Raw genomic sequence first — 12,436 nt, 5'->3', positions numbered from 1 at the left:
CGTCCTCGGTGGCATACCAGAGGAGTATAAGACAGTCACGGATCAGATCGAGGGTCGTGATACAACGGCCTCGTTGGATGTGATGCTTGAGAAGCTAATTAATCAAGAGTTGAAGCTTCAAACTTTGATGTCCACTTCCTCTGTTACCCCTGCTTCCCCCAACATGGTCACGCCCAAGAACAATAAAAGCAACCGAGGTCAATCTTTGTCTCGTGGTCACTATGCTTCGCAGCAGCAACCGCATCTTTCACGAGGCTCTCACGGTTGTGGTTACCAAGGTCGTTCCTATCAGGGACATTGTCAAATTTGTGGCACCCATGGACATAGCGCTCGTTGGTGTTCTCAATTTCAAGGTCGTAATTTTGTGCCTAACTACTCACCTTCATCGATGCAACCATGGCAGCCAGGAGCGAATCTTGCCATGCATTCCTCGCCTACCACCGCTCCATGGATTTGTGACACTAGCGCAACACACCACTTGACATCAGACCTTGCGAACCTGTCTCTTCACCAACCGTATAATGGTGGCGAGGAGGTTACTCTTGCTGATGGATCTGGTATTCCAATCACACACACGGGTTCTGGTTTACTTCCCACACCCTCTAGATCTCGTAAGCTTAAAGATGTTCTCTATGTCCCTAATGTGGCTAAGAATCTTATTTCGGTGTATCGTCTTTGCAATGATAATCAAGTCTCAGCTCATTTTTATCCTGCGCATTTTCAGGTGAAGGATCTCAGCACGGGGTCCGGTTGCTCCAAGGCAAGACTAGGAATGAGCTATATGAGTGGCCGATTCAACACAACACAATCACCACACTCTCTATATCCCCCTCACCAAAAACCGACCTCTCATTTTGGCATTATCGCCTAGGACATCCTTCTTTATCAGTTTTAAAGACACTTGTCTCTAAATTTTCTTTGCCTTTTTCCAATTCACCGCAAAAACAATGGTCGTGTTCCGACTGTTTGATTAATAAAAGTCACAAATTGCCTTTTTATTCAAACACAATATCCTCCATACAACGGACGTGTATCTCTACACGGACGTGTGGACATCTCCTATATTGTCTGCTGATCACTTCAAGTATTACCTTATTATTGTTGATCATTACACACGCTACACATGGTTGTACCCGCTGAAACAGAAATCTCAAGCCAAGGAAGTCTTTGTCGCGTTCAAAGCTCTAGTGGAGAATCACTTTCAACACAAAATTCTGACCCTTTTGTCTAACAATGGTGGTGAATTAATTACGCTGCGTCCCTTCTTGGTTGCTCATGGTATATTCCACCTAACGTCCCCACCACATACACCGGAACATAACGGTATCGCAGAACGGAAACATCGTCATGTTGTGGAGACAGGTTTGACGCTACTAAGTCATGCTTCGGTTCCACAAGTCTACTGGCCATATGTTCTAGTCACCGCTGTGTACCTGATCAACCGGATGCCCACTGATGTGCTAAATGGTATCTCACCATATGTAAAGCTCTTCAATCAATCTCCAAATTATCTGAAGTTACGTGTTTTCGGGTGTGTATGTTATCCGTGGCTGCGTCCGTATCGTGCAACAAAGCTTGAGAGTCGTTCCACACCCTGCGCATTCGTCGGTTACTCACTAACTCAAAGTGCGTATCTATGTTTGGATATTACGAGTGGAAGGGTATATACATCACGCCATGTGCAGTTTGTTAAACTGAGTTTCCATTCTCCTCCTCATCGTTGAGTGCATCCCGTGAATCCTCACCTGTGTATGTGTCCTCCCCACTTTCTGTCTCCTTACCCTCGCCTATAGCTCATTCCTCGTCGCCTCCGTGCTCGGTTCTTCACCCATCATCGCTGGCTTCGTCGCAAGTGTCTCTGGTGTTACCACCAACACCACCGTCTCCTCCGGCATCTGCGATTCTGACATCGCCAGCTACGCCGCCCTCATTGACACCATCAGAGTCTCGTTCGCCGTCTCCTCCGTCTGTCAACATGCCTTCCTCTCCTACCTTGAGTCCTCTCGAACCACCAAGCCCAAACTCAAGCCCAAGCCCAACAACAAACTCAAGCCCATCTCCACCACATCACCCAAGCCCAGATCCACGGGAATCATCACATTCTCCTACAATTTCTTCCTCGTCACAAAGTCGTGACTCGCGACCCACAACCACCACCCAACCTGAACCTTCATCTTCCACCATCGCACCACAACTTGCACCACAACCACACCAAAATATTCCACACCCAAACCAAAATGTTCATCCTATGACGACGAGGGCAAAGAATCACATAACCAAACCTAACAAGAAATTTAATCTCCTGGCCACCAAAACCCCTCTTATCCCCACAACCATGGCTCAGGCGTTAAGGGATCCAAATTTCCGAAAGGCGATGTCGGAAGAGATTGATGCTCAAATGCGCCATCACACATGGGATTTAGAGAAACCGCCACCATCCAAACAAGTGATACCCTCTAAGTGGATATTTACACTTAAATATAATCCTGATGGTTCTATTGCAAGGTACAAGGCGAGACTTGTTGCGAGGGGGTTCAACCAACAATATGGTGTGGATTATGCGGAAACCTTCAGTCCTGTTATCAAATCAACAACAGTTCGGCTGGTCCTTGAGGTTGCGGTCAAGAAGAACTGGAGCATACATCAAGTTGATATTAATAACGCCTTTCTCCAAGGCACTCTCACCGACGAGGTCTAAGTATTGCAGCCACCGGGGTTTGTGGACCCTGATCGTCCTCATCATGTTTGTCGGCTGTGTAAGGCGCTCTATGGTTTGAAACAAGCCCCGCGGGCGTGGTATCAGTAACTACAGACGTTTCTTCTCAACTCTGGGTTTACTGGTTCTCTCTCCGATACCTCCTTATTTACATACAAAAGAAATAATGACTATCTCTATGTCCTTGTTTATGTAGACGATATCATTATTGCCGGTCCACCCTCCTTGGTTCAACCATTCAATGTGTCCATCGCCGCTCATTTCTCTCTCAAGGATTTGGGTCCTCTTAGTTATTTTTTGGGGATCGAGGCTACTCGCTCACGCCAAGGGTTACACCTTATGCAGCGGAAGTATGTCACAGAACTGTTGGCTCGTACTAACATGTTTGGTGTAAAACCAGTAGCTACTCCAATGGCTCAGTCACCTAAGCTCACTCTTCACTCCGGAACACCGCTGGTTGATGCTACGCATTATCGGAAGGTCGTTGGGAGTCTCCAGTATTTATCATTTACTCGCCCCGACATTGCCTTCGCCATTAATCGGCTCTCTCAATACATGCATCAACCAACGACGGATCATTGGCAGGCTATCAAAAGAGTTATTCGTTATTTGGTAGGAACGACGACACATGGGATTTTTCTCCGCTCAGATTGTCCCCACACAATCCATGCTTACTCTGATACGGATTGGGGAGGTGATGTTGGTGATTGTTTGTCTACAAATGGGTATATTGTTTACCTTGGCGGCAGTCCAATCTCGTGGAGTTCGAAGAAACAACGAAGCGTAGCTCGATCTTCAACGGAGGCAGAATATCGTGCCATCGCCAATGCTGCCTCTAAACTACAATGGATTTGTTCTCTTTTATCGGAGATGGGAGTCATGTTACCGGTTGCACCAGTTGTTTACTCCGACAACATGGGTGCGACGTATCTATGTGCAAATCCAGTCTTCCACTCTCGAATGAAACACATTGCACTTGACTATCATTTCGTTCGTGGTCATATACAATCTGGTGCTCTTCGTGTCTCACATATCTCTACACATGATTAGTTAGCTGAAGGCCTTATGAAACCACTTCATCGTTCACGGTTCCAGGAGCTACGCAGCAAGATTGGCGTTAGACATCTGCCTTCATCTTGAGGGGGGATGTAAAGGAGATTCGTATCAATCACGTTAATGATGATAGGATGTCAATCCTCTATATATATGTAAAGAAATATATTGTGTATTTATTCCTATATGAATACCCTAGTCTCCACTCCTTGTATAAGTACTCCTGTTTATACTTCAATGAGAATCATCCTTCCATATTATTTGATACACTTTGCTTATAGAAATGGATATGATAGATTATAGAAACTGGAATTACAAGAGGAACTGAGGATTTTATTATTGGAGCTCCTCCCACTCCCCCAAAAAGACCTCACCAAATACTCGATAAATCCCTTTTAGACATCTTATATAAGTGGAGACTCATGAGAACCCCTAAACAAACCATAGTTACTTTACACTATCCATACTCAATTGATAAAACTTAGCAACTACTAAGAAACTCTTGGACTTTAAAGCCTACTGAATGTATCCTCAAAGCCCACTGAATGTATCAGATCAATTGCTTTGGCGGTTATGGATCAATTGCACGGTTTGACGAGGTGGTTGGAAGCAGAATGTTTAGCGCTGGGATTTGTAAACAACTATTGGTGACCATACAAACCATTTTTAACATCATCATCAAGAATCATCAAAAATACTCAATATTTTTGTTTACTTCAAACTTTTTGAAGAAGACAAATTCCATGACGGATCATTTACAAGACTGGTGGCTAACACTCTCCTTGTTCAAATCAAACTATATAACCCCTTGTGGGTTTAAAGAGCTAGCCAGTGGGCCAAGTTCTTCCTAGTATGGTTAAAAGAAGTAAAAACAAATAAAACGAAAAAAGACAAATTTCTTTATGCAAACGCAACGGCAATTGCAAACGCTTTCTTTTTTGCTATTGTCATTATATGTATCACTTTGGACCATTTTGGTGTTAGTATATTACTAGGTTAATACCCGCGCTACGCCGCGGATGTTGTTTTTAGATTTTACTTGTTGATCAACTTGTCAAGTAAAACATTAGCTTACAGGTTATTTTGGCATTGAGTTTGTTTGGTTCTTTTATTGAATCAATGAATTCTTGTATGTTTTATGAGGGGAGCTAAATGAGAAATAATAGCAACTTTGATGCATTCTAGTTTTTTCTTGTTTAGTTTTTGCATGTTTTGTCATACTTCTATATATAATCCAATATCTTTTCTCTACATATAAAGAATAAAAGATCAATAATCGTTGCATCAAAAACTCTAAAAATATCAAATTTAGGGGAGCAACGAGATCATGTTTTTCAAGATTTCACAATTCGACCAAGAACTGTAACAATTTGAATCATAATAGATGATGAATTTCTCATAGAAATTGAAATTAGGAGGATTCTCTCATAAGCTATGGATGGAGCAGCCGGAGAATATTCCGACTTGTATCGCTAGTTCGCTACGAAGCCTTATCCCAAATCTCAAGTCTCTTCTTTCTTCAAGAAGCTCAAACTTTGCAAGTGAACCCTCTTTTTTTTTTTTTTTTTGCATTTCTGTAAGCTGAATATTTCATAATCATGATTCATACATAAACTGAGAAATCATAGAACAGTAGACATGTTCTTTTATTTTGTTACAAACGTTTACAAATACGATACACAAAGCAACTCAGAAATTTGAATATTTACATTATAGAAATGATCTCTCGGAGTCGGAGGAAATTAGAGTTTTTTTTTTTTTATGGTGGTTCCAGCCATGGACGACGAGGCGTTTACCGCAAGTGGAACAGAGATGGCGATGTTTGCCTTTATTAGAGAGAGGAACGAAGCAAATTCTCCATTGGCTATTAACGTCAACCACTTGAACTGCTCCGCCGCAATACGGACACGCTCCAGGAGCTGCGTACCTTCCAATCACCCTCTCGTCTTGATCGCACACGAACACCAAACACATCCTTCTTCTTCTTTCTTATTTTCTTGCTCGATCTCTCTAAACAAAGTCAAATTATGCAATCGTTTCTAACGTTTTTATTTTGTTTCCTCGTAAATTAAAGGTTTCAGTTCAGATGATATTTATAAACATATAATATTATTTTCTAGGTTTTTAAAATAATTTTAAGGGTGATATATAAGCAAAATTATAACTGATTTGTATTAATATTTTAATTTTATTGGTTACTATTTTTAACTAATGTATCAACATCAGCTTTAGTGTTGAGGCTAATATGTCAATAAGAAATGAGAAACGTTCTACTTTTATTGTATTGATTCTTGTGTTTGATTATTTTAAAACCTTTGCGCGATCTCATGTCGCTGACTCAGCCAGATATTAAACCAGACACACATGCAAAACTCCTTCGAGAAGTGTAGCTCAATTAGACTATTTAAAGCCTTACGTAAGTATTTGTGGCTCAGAGTCACTCGTGTCGTGACGCTATCTCTTTTGGTATTTATTATTTTTATGATCTTGAGACTTGAGGTAAGCCACATCGTGTGCCGATATGATATGATATATGCTTCTTAACCATTAATTAAATTATTCTTTTTTTATTTTTTCTCAAATGTTACAAAATCTGTAATTCATTTTTTGGATGAGTACTTGGTTCCACGCACCCAATCTATATTTGGATTTTCTAACAAATTTTTTTATTATTTTTGTAATAGTCCAAATCTAAATAACTTTTTGCTGGCAAAAATAATTTGAAATCATGAATTATTATTATTATATAAACTTCTATAAATTTGATAACGACGTACAAAATCTTTTATTTGGTCACTTGTTCTAGATCATATTATTCACGAATATGAATTGTCAATATGTCTATTTCACATTTTGTACGTCGCTCTCAAACACTTTGTCTTAAAACTGCAATTATTCGTAGACAGAAAAACATATTTTCGTTGGCAACAAAAAAAAAAAACAGCGATTATTCTTTGGTAGAGAAAAAAAACCAATGCAATAATTATAGTGTTGTGACAGAACCGGGATAGACTGTATTATTAAAATTCGATAGACGTCATAGTGGAATTAATAATAGAAAGAGTTCAGATTTCTCTGTTATTTATCTTCTTAGGATTATATAAACGATTACAGGGGGATATTTCTGAATATACAAATGATGTAATTTTTAACGAATCAGGTTTTAGTTCAACAAATAAGAAATCAGACGAATTACTTTCAGTGAAAGCACTATCTATTTGCTTTAAATAATTTAGTTATTAATTAAATATCATGCGGAAACATAGTAGATTAAAGGATGACGAAGAAACATAGTGTAAAAAAGTTAGTAAAAATGTAGAATGGCGTTCTTTATGAAACAAAGATATATTTTTTGAATAACCTTCTTTGTGAAACAATATATATATATATATATATTTATATTTACGAAATACAATGAGTTTCGTAAGTTTTAAGTAATAATATCTTAGTTATAATAGAAATCTTATGATTTGAATTTTTTGTTTTAAAAAAAGAAATTGTTAGTTGTAGTTTAAGTTCAAAAAAAATTGATTCTAATAAATGGTTTCCTCCGTAAGTTTATGGTAGTACAAAATTTTCAAATGAGCCATTTCATTTTCTCTACTCAATAGAGATGTCCATGGAGCTTGCCATCACTCTGTGTATCTGTCTCATTTGAGCTGAAACCAAAGCGGTAATTAAGACCAAATTTTGATGGCCACACTTGTCGGAGTTTTGTGATGATTGTATATCGTTTTCAATGCCCATGGTTGATAAATGGTATTTGGAATCATATCTTCTTTTATTTGACGAGAAAATTTGTTTCATGTTCTCTAATTTTCTAACTGTATATTTTAAAATTTTAGAATTTTTTATAAATCTTTAAATTAAAATTAATTGGCAATAATTGGTTTATGCCTTTTATATACTATTTAACATTTTTTATATGTCATTTTTCTCCACACATATCTACTCAAAATAAAGGTATTTCTAACTGTTTATATAAATAGAAATATATCACATCCCATAAAGGTATTTAAACTGTTTCTAACATGATACAAACGGTAGTTTAAACTATCAATTAATTGGATGATCAGACTATTTTTTCAAAGAAATTTATACGATATTATGGATTCAAACTTTTGTATCATGTTAAATTATTTTAACTTCTACCTTAAAATCAATTAACAACAAAGAATTCCTACCAAAAAAAATTAACAACAAATAATAACTCATATTTTTAACTATTTACTACTCAAATACCTTTCCATCTTTTTCGATGTGGGAGTTTTTTCACATTTTAATATACATTTTAAATTGTAAATACTTTATATATATATGATAAAATTATTTAAATTAAAGTATAAGTCTAAGAAGATTAATGGTCCATCCCAAACTGCTCGATTGTATACATGATGTATGGTTTGTAGAGTTTTGTATAAGTTATATATTGGGATGGGGACAAAAGAAAAAAAGAGTTTTAAACGAGCCAAACGACACGCCTGGCCATACGAACACCCACTCTATACCTCCATATTCTTAGCATCTCTCTGAAAAGTGAAAACTGATTTGTATTCTTACTTTTGTTTTATCAGATGTATTAATTTCATGTTTCCAACCAAAATTATAATTTAATGGTACATATCCATTGAGACTATTCAATTCTTTCCTTTTCTTTTTTTTTTAAGCTTGCAGTACAGAACAAAATGAGATGACCGCCGTTCAAATGTACTTATAGTTTGAAACATCATTTCTAGTTAATTTTAAGTAAAGATACAATAATATTAGAAAATAATCACGTTTTCTGTACAACCTATATACATCTTTTATATATAACCCTAGCTTATTATTTTTTTTTTTTTATTTCATCCACGTAAGTTGATATCGGTTTTGAAATACTAAAAAGGTTCAAGTAATTAAAACACAAAATCTAGTGTAGTAAATTTAAAAATCTTTGTTGATTCGATTTCATTTGCGCTCAATGTATATTATTATTCATGTTCAAACTTAGCAAATCAAGTTTTTCATCACTAGGAAAGATTTTGAGATATAGGTCGATCGTGATATACAAACTAAGTCCTTGGATGACTTTGGGTTATCGTCAGATGGTATTCTAGTCTTATGTCTATCATCAAATCATTCGTTTCTTCCATTTAAATAAAGTCTTATTAGTAATTTTCTTCTTTCTATTGCATTTAATTTTTTAAATCGGTAATGTATTTATATGAAATTGATTTCAAAGTTCAAACATGTTGCAAAACCAGATTAATGGAGACATCAACAAACGAAGATAAATTTATGTATATCATAGTGTTTCATAATGGTATATCAGGGTGGGTAATTGCGTTTGACCATGCATGCTTTTTTCTTGGATGGTCTTTTTCAATAGGGATTTTGAATATAGGTTTTGCAGGGTTTAAATCATGACACTTAGTTTGGTAGGCTCGTTAAGTGTGATAGTCTATTTGCAGGCGCATAGTTAGCAAACTATACGAAATCGGTAATAGGTTTATCGGCTCATCGCATTTGTATGATAATTTTTTGTCTATATTGTCCATTAAAGTACACTTTTAAGAAGATAGGTAAATTTGGTAATATAGCTACACATAAGAAGTAAGAAGAGTACAAACTCTGGGTTTATTGGCTTTTATTTCATACCGTTCTTACAATTATATATAGCTATAGTATTTTTTTTTCATTTTTTCAAATACTATTACTTATTTTTTAATGTTTTTTTTTTGATAGAGGGTCTTTTGTATTATTTTTTTGGACCCAGTTGGAGCGTTGGTCCAATTTTTATCACAAATATTTCTTATTATAATTATATGATCTTCACATATATATTTAATTCATTTTTATAGTATTAAATAAAATTTTAGTTTGTTCATAAAATACATTTTTCTCTCTAATTTTTTTTTAATTATATATTATACAAGAGATTATAAACAATCAAGGTTAGACTTTTACTATATAAAAAAACTATTGGAGGGGTGTATTCAACTTGACATTTTAAGTGATTTGTGTAAAAATTACAAATCCTATGTTATTCAATCATGAATTTTAAAAGGTCTCATGAAATCCACTGTTATTCAACTGATGATTTAAAAAACTATTTTGAAATCCACTGTTATTCAAAACAGTTTGTGGATTTGGATTTAATAAGTTTTAGGGATTCTGGAGGATTTTGGAAGATTTTGGAGGATTTTGGAGGATTTGTTTAATTAAAAATACAGAAATATAAATCTCATGGTTTTATGTGGGATTTGAAAGAATTTTACCATAAATCATATCAACTCTCCTAAAATCTATCAAAATTCCAAATTTTCTAAATCCCATCAAATCCTCCAAAATCATTGTTTCATTTATATACAGAAAGAATATTCCATTGTGAATAATGTAAACAAACAAAAGAACAAATTTCTGAATCGTCTATTTATGTACTGTTACTTTTCAACAATGTAGACTAATAATAATTTGACAAAGAAAAACAATTTACTCGTTTAATTTCTTGAACTTTTCAAAATAATTTTAGAGTAATGCCATCGATATGATGTGGACAGGTAACCAAATTATCACGTCTACAGTTTTTGTTTTCAAGTTGTTGACATATATAAAAAGGATTTGAAAGCAAGGTGATGAATTTTTAATTATTTTTAAGAGAAAATGTTTTTTTTTCTAACTACATACTTACTATTAAACAAAAAGATACTCCACGATTCGTAAATTGTTTAGTATGGATTGGACTAAACAAACATGCAAAATGGGTAAATTAATCAAAGTGGTGTAGCGGCTCTATAAATGATAGAAGACGTTGCACTCATCCGGACCGTTGCAAGTAGTATCAAAACTCAGCTAACTGTCGAGTCATATGGGTTCACATTGTATATAGTGTAGTATTCGGGATTGGTAACAATACTCAAATCTCAAAAAGAAATGGGCAGTCGCATTTGGAAAACAAATGTATATAAATAATAGATTTCACTACCTATATGACCAATAATATATAATATATAATATATATCTGGAAGAAAAAAACTCAAGTTCAATTTAAGTAAACTAACATAAAATGAAGGATTGTTTTCCAAAATAACTATTCTAGTCGCAATTTTATACACATTACCATTGATCTTTAAAAAATGTATGTCAAACATGCTAAATCAAAAATAATATACATTATATTCCCTCGTTATAACATCATCGTTAAAGTTTGCAAAATTATTAAAAATAATATATTATATTAAAGTCTTTAAGATTAAAAAGTTAAAAAAATTATATATATTATATTAAAGTTTTTTTTTTCCAACCAAACATTAAAATTAAAATATAACTCCACGGTTGGTTGTCCAACCCGGAGGATAAGAGTTTACAAAGATAGTTTCAGAAAGTAAAGATCTTGAAAAACGAGCAAGACAATCGGCCCACACATTTGACGTCCGCGGGATATGGTTAAGAGTAAAGGAGAGGTAAGACAATCTGAGGGAGCTAAAATCATCCAACAAGTTAGAGAAAGCTGGTCAATCATCAGGAGACTGCACCATTGCAACTAACTCTGCACAGTCTGTCTCAAAAAGATGACAATCAAGACCCCCCGCCAGGAGACACTCCATAGCCCAGATTAATGCTTGCAACTCCGAGTGTAGCGGAGAAAGACCACGCCGAAGACAGCGAGTTCCCAAAGATAAAGTCGTCTCTTGGCTGCTACAATACCACCACCCCAACCCCACAAAAGAATCAGAAACTTTCCAGGAACCATCTATCTGACATCAAGGGGTGGGGTCCCGTACCTCCAAAGGTGGCGGTGGGTGTAAATATCCTGCAGAGAAGGACTTGGCCTCCTCCCACAATAATTTGTCATGCTCCGCCTGATTTAAAATATATGTGGGCTCTGCTTCTATTCCCTGAAAAACTTTTTATTCCTGTCTTTCCAAATGGACCATACAATCCAGGGTAAGCGGTAGTTTAAATTTGAAATCCCGGACTGGGAGGCTGCCCGCCAAAAAATGTAATCCAAATTCGTATATACGGGGCCGTAAGGAAATCCTTTCGGGACCAGCCCAACGGGAGACACCTCCCAAACCCGCCGCAAAAGGGGGCATTCGAAAAGAGCGTGATTAATAGTCTCTGCCCCCCGACCCACACCGCATACACATTAATAGTCTCTGCCCGATCGGACTGAATACTTTCCCGATTTGGTATAATGCCAAATCAAACGATTCGGTTTATATGATTTACTAACCGTCATACTTCGAATGAACGCAATATCTGCCGGATCCATGAACTCCTCGAGAATAGGCAAATGACATTCCCTCGTGACTGGGTTAATTAAATGATTAACCATCAAATTAGGATGCAATAACCTCCCTCTACCATTAGCAGGGCGCGGCTGATGATCCGGTATCCATGGATCACGCAAAATCGAGATACTACAACCAGAACCAACCGCCCACCGAGCTCCCTGCTCCAGTAATCCTTTAGTTGAAAAAATACTCTTCCAAGCGAACGAAAGAGAGTAAGGTTTTGTGTCCAATAGAGGATGTTTATTCCTAAAGTATCTACCCCGCATTACCCGAGCCATTAAGGATGTGGGAAATTGAATTAACCGCTAGTACTGCTTAGCCAGCATCGCATCATTAAATTGCTCTAGAGCTCGAAAACCCAACCCTCCATCACATTTGTCTTTACACAATT

General features: G+C 36.3%; 2 protein-coding genes across 2 annotated transcripts; one reads left to right on the top strand and one right to left on the bottom strand.

Moving 5' to 3' along the window:
* On the top strand, positions 2,336-3,766 carry LOC109126311 (uncharacterized mitochondrial protein AtMg00810-like). Its single transcript, XM_019229775.1, has 2 exons — positions 2,336-2,675; positions 2,913-3,766. Exons 1-2 carry the CDS (start codon positions 2,336-2,338, stop codon positions 3,764-3,766), a joined length of 1,194 nt encoding a protein of 397 aa, XP_019085320.1.
* On the bottom strand, positions 5,327-5,805 carry LOC109132210. The gene has a single exon (XM_019243449.1). The coding sequence runs from the start codon at positions 5,741-5,743 to the stop codon at positions 5,480-5,482; it is 264 nt and encodes an 87-aa protein (XP_019098994.1). The 5' UTR covers positions 5,744-5,805; the 3' UTR covers positions 5,327-5,479.

The sequence above is a fragment of the Camelina sativa genome, chromosome 1 (genome assembly GCF_000633955.1).
Source record: "Camelina sativa cultivar DH55 chromosome 1, Cs, whole genome shotgun sequence".
NCBI classification, from domain to species: Eukaryota; Viridiplantae; Streptophyta; class Magnoliopsida; order Brassicales; family Brassicaceae; genus Camelina; species Camelina sativa.
This window is presented reverse-complemented; position numbering and strand designations above follow the sequence as displayed.